This window comes from Poecilia formosa, unplaced genomic scaffold (genome assembly GCF_000485575.1).
Source record: "Poecilia formosa unplaced genomic scaffold, Poecilia_formosa-5.1.2 Scaffold613, whole genome shotgun sequence".
Classification (NCBI taxonomy): Eukaryota; Metazoa; Chordata; class Actinopteri; order Cyprinodontiformes; family Poeciliidae; genus Poecilia; species Poecilia formosa.
In genome coordinates, this window is record NW_006800552.1 from 1 (window position 1) to 4,745 (window position 4,745).

General features: G+C 45.9%; 2 protein-coding genes across 2 annotated transcripts; both read left to right on the forward strand.

The window, feature by feature from the left end:
• Positions 1-5: 5 nt before the first annotated feature.
• Positions 6-1,481, forward strand: LOC103130189 (tripartite motif-containing protein 35-like; the record flags this gene model as incomplete). The annotated part of the gene is made up of 1 exon (XM_007541520.2): positions 6-1,481. A coding segment is annotated over one exon (1,194 nt), but the record flags the coding sequence as incomplete, so codon positions are not given.
• Positions 1,482-2,467: 986 nt separating this feature from the next.
• saga (S-antigen; retina and pineal gland (arrestin) a) lies at positions 2,468-4,534 on the forward strand. Its single transcript, XM_007541506.2, has 6 exons — positions 2,468-3,076; positions 3,148-3,225; positions 3,522-3,536; positions 3,611-3,663; positions 3,755-3,764; positions 4,235-4,534. The coding sequence occupies exons 2-6, from the start codon at positions 3,185-3,187 to the stop codon at positions 4,365-4,367; spliced, it is 252 nt and encodes an 83-aa protein (XP_007541568.1). The 5' UTR covers positions 2,468-3,076; positions 3,148-3,184; the 3' UTR covers positions 4,368-4,534.
• Positions 4,535-4,745: the final 211 nt, after the last annotated feature.

The window sequence follows — 4,745 nt, forward strand, 5'->3', positions numbered from 1 at the left end:
TGCTCTGCAACCTGGTGCTGAAGAACCTGTGTGAGAGTTTCACAGCAGGGAAAGTCCCACAGAGGCGGCAGGATGTGTGCAGCCTGCACGGCGAGAAGCTGAAGCTGTTCTGTTTGGACCACCGGGAGCCGGCGTGCGTCGTCTGCAGAGACTCAGAGAGGCACAGCGGCCACAGGTTCAGACCCGCTGATGAAGCCGCTCAGCAGCGCAGGGAGGAGGTCCAGAAAGACATCCGGGCTCTGCAGGACAAGGTCAAGCTTTTCAGTCAAGTCAAAGTCCAGTTCAGTCAAACCGCTGAGCACATTAAGCTCCAGACGCGGAACACAGAGACGCAGATCAGGCAGCAGTTCCTGAAGCTTCACCAGTTTCTGGAGGAGGAAGAGGAGCAGAGGATGTCGGCGCTGAGGAAGGAGGAGAACCTGAAGAGTCGGGTGATGGAGGAGAAGATGGAGGCGCTGAGAAGAGAGATGTTGGCTCTTCTGGACGCCATCAGAGCCGCAGAGGAAGAGCTGAGAGCCGCGGACGTCCCCCTGCTGCTGGGCTCCATGGCGCAGCGCTGCCCCCTGCTGGGCGACCCCCAGCTGGCCCCAGGAGCCCTGGTAGACGTGGCCAAGCATCTGGGCAACCTGGGGTTCCACATCTGGAGGAACATGAAGGACGCCATCTCCTTCACTCCGGTCGTTCTGGACCCGAACACGGCGAACCCGGAGCTGGTTCTGTCCGATGACCTGACCAGCGTGCAGTGCGGCAGGAACCGGCTGCTGCCCGAAAACCCGGAGCGGATCGGAGGCTTCTGCTCCGTCCTGGGGTCGGAGGGCTTCTGCTCCGGGGCGCACAGCTGGGAGGTGGAGGTGGGGCGGCACGGCCGCTGGGAGCTGGGGGTTCTGGAGGACTGGGTCCGGAGGGACGGGGCCCTGTGGTCGGGGCTGTGGAGGATCCAGCTGTGTGACGGAAAACACACCGCCATCTCTCAGACCGCCTCGGCTCTGCTCACCGTCCGGGCGCTGCAGAAGGTCCGGGTGGATCTGGACCTGGACCGGAACCAGCTGTCCTTCTTTAACGCAGACACCAACACACACATACACTCCTTCACACACACATTCACACACAGAGTTTTCCCTTACATCTGGAGCGGGGTGGAGCTTCCGCTGAGGATTTTACCGAGGAAGATCAGCGTGAGCAGCTCCTCCTCTGGATGAGGATCAGAACAGGATCATCATTTTATTCTGACTTTATATCAGCTGCTGCTGATTTTTACCTGATGTTTTAGTAAACAGCTTTGGGTTTTACGCTCAGATAAAACTCAGCCAGTCTTTTCTCTGGTCAGATAAATTATCCTGACTAAACTCAAAATGATCAGTTTTCACTAAAGGAGTTAAAGGCCTTCGGTCTGGTGTGGTTTGGCCCTTTAAGTCATTCAAACACAAAATCTGCTGCAAAATGAAATAATGTGGAAATTTATGTACAACAGCAGCAAAATGACGAGAAATCAAATAGATTCATAAACAGAAAATAAAATGTATAAAAACAGAATAAAATACTGAAAGAGCAAAACTTCAACATAAACATAAAATACATTTAAACAGAGAAACTTCATTAAAAATGTAGAAATTGTTTACTTGGTATTAAAAATATTATTTACAATTAGTGACAATAAAAAGTGCAACAGCAGAGATGAGCAGATACCAGCAGAAATATAACGTCTCTAGATTTTATCATTCATAAAGTTTCCTCAACTTTATAAGAACTAAAGAAAAGACAAGTTATGAATAAGTTTATTACAGATTAAAGATAAACTTCTTATCATGTCCTGTAGAAAAACACAAAGACAGAAAAGCAGAAAAGAAACAGAGAACGGTGGAAAAAGGTTTAAAATCAGAGACCGAAAGATGGAGAGAATTCAAAACACCCCAGAAGTCTGCTTCCACAGAAAGAGAGAAAACAAACCTGTGTGTGTGTGTGTGTGTGTGTGTGTGTGTGTGTGGACGTAAACTGTATTTTCCATCAATAAATAACTTTTAATATTAAGGATCTAATCTGAGTCTTTCCTTAATCTCACAGCGACTAATGAAGAGTAAATCATGAATTAATTGTTAATTAACTGTTAAATAATGACAAACTTTTGATCTAGTTGGACTGATAGTGATTAGTTAATGGTTAATTAGTGAGTCTTTGACTTCACATGTAACTAACTGTTAGTGAACAGTTAATTACCTGTTAGCTAATGAATGTTTCTCTTTAGTTAATGTGTAGTTAAGCTGATTTAATGCAGTTTCCAACAGTAAATAACTTCTAACAGGATTTAAAAAGCTGATTTGATTTCAGGAAAATCTTGAATGTTTGTAGAATAAGGGGGATTTAAATGATGACCCCGACGGTTTCAGACATTTTCACTTCAGCTGATAAATATTTGGGATTTTTATCTGCTTCCTGTTTATTGAAGCACAAAAGTATTTTAGCTGCTTTTTGTCATCAGTGAACTTCAGGAATGAGTCACAGAAGCTGTTGTGTTTGTTTGGAGTTTGACTCAGGAACAAAAACTTCAGATCTTTTATTTATTGTTGGTTGAATTAAAAAGATTTAATGTTTTTGCAGCCAAACCTTGTAACTGAAAAGAGCAAAGTCTGCCATCTGGTGGTGCAGTCAGGAACTGCAACTGGTTTTTACGTTCTGTCCATCTCTGGTCCTAAATCATGGCTGAATGACCTTCTCAGGGTTAAAGGTCAAGTTGTCTAGAGCGCAGCTGGTGACCTAATTATTAAATTTAGCTCTGCTGAAGCGGGAAACCTGTTCTCTGATCTAGTGACGCTTATTCATTCAGATATTTGTCCTAATAAAGTGTTTTTAAAGAGCAGAATGTGTTTTTGTTGTTTTCTCTGTATTTAACCTGCTTGTTGCTCTCGGTTTGTTCTCACTCTGCCTCCCGTCTCCATGTCAGGGACTCGGTGTCTGCCGGAGCGACGCTGCAGAAGGTCTACAAGCTGCTGCCGCTGCTGGCCAACAACCGTGAGAGGAGAGGCATCGCTCTGGACGGGAAGCTGAAGCACGAGGACACCAACCTGGCCTCGTCCAGCATGTGAGCCGCGCTCCACGCCAAAGCTCTGCCCCGCAGAACCGGCAGGATCTGAAACGTCTGTTTTGTTTCAGCGTGAAGGAAGGAGTCCTGAAGGAGGTTCTGGGAATCATGGTTTCATACAAAGTCATGGTGAAGCTCATCATCGGAGGGTTGGTCGGTTTTCCTCTGATTTTCCTACAACGATCAAAATCACAACAACCTGTCAGATCATCAGGTGTTAGAGATCTTTGATCAATTCAGTTTATTTCACAACAAATGTCAAATCAAAAGTAAGAAGTTAACAGCAGGAGACGGAGAACAGGAAGTGGCAGCATGATGCCAGCGCTCCTCCAGGAAGTAGCCTCAGCCAATCAGGACCCAGACCTCAGAGGCTGTCTGTGTTTCGTTTCCTCTGAAGCGTTTCTGCTGTAATCTGATCTCATGCTTGTGTCCCACCTGCTGGCAGGATGATGGGATCCAGGTAAGTTCAGGCTCTGTGAAACATCATGCATGTTGGACTCGGCCCGTTTATCCTGAACCTGGTGTGTGTTGCAGTGAGGTCGGCCTGGAGGTTCCCTTCACACTCATGCATCCCAAACCAGAAGCAGGTAGAACTTTCACCTGATCTCACCTGTCCATCAGACCTCGTTCACTATTTCACCTGTTTTCTCTCCACTTTGATTTTCTTGCTGCCGGCAGTGAAGGAGAGGTAACTATGAGAGCAACTAGATCCTGATGAGGCTGAAACAAAGACATGCAGAGAGAAGCTTCCTGATCTTATTGATGCCTCAGATCAGATTATTCACCAGGTCTTCCCTCTACTGGTCCATGTTTCAGTTTTCCTCAGCGTTTTGTTTTTATCTGTTGTCTTCTGATCAGGTTAAACAGGAAGAACCTGCTGCCATGTTGGCTGGTGACACCTTGGCGCCCAACATGTTTGTTTTTGTTTTCTTTAATGTCAGAACAGATGCAGGTTGAGTTTATGGAATAGTTTGCAGCTTTAGATGAAGGAAAAACAAACGTAGGAGAACATTCCCAGATCAGTTGTGAAGGACGTTGGGTCCCAGGGGAGAGTTTGTGTTTTCCTCAGTGTTGTGGCCTGAACCATTTCCTGCGGATCAGTTTCTGTGGGAGTTTAGTTCTCAGTGGTCTGATCTGTGATGCTGCTGCTGTTCCCAGTGAGATGGAGGATGAGATGGTGTTCCAGGAATTCAAACGCTCCTACCTGAAGGGAATCATCGGCGCCGGCGATGATGACGATGAGGAAGGCAACGTGTCGGGCGGAGACGACATGGCGCCCAAGGAGAAGTAGAGACGGCGACGTGTTGGGATGCGACATCACTGTTTTAATCCCATGTTTTAGTGAAGTTCGTCTTCCTGCAGCTCAGAGATTTTAGTTACCGTAGAAACGAGCTGCAGCTTAGGCTCTAACTGAGACGCGTTGTTCTGTGTTTGAACAATAAAAACTATTGGACTCCATCTGTTTTCATCTCCTCTGATTTATTACATGAATCATAAACTCCTGGATTAAAAGGACCTGAATGGAAGATTATTGTGATTAAAACGTTTCCAAACATTATTCAGGGTTTGAAGACTTCCAGAAGTTACACTATGGAATAATATTCATTACATTACAAGGTTTGATTAACACTGAAATTTTAGTGGACATAAAATTCCCTTTAATCAGCTG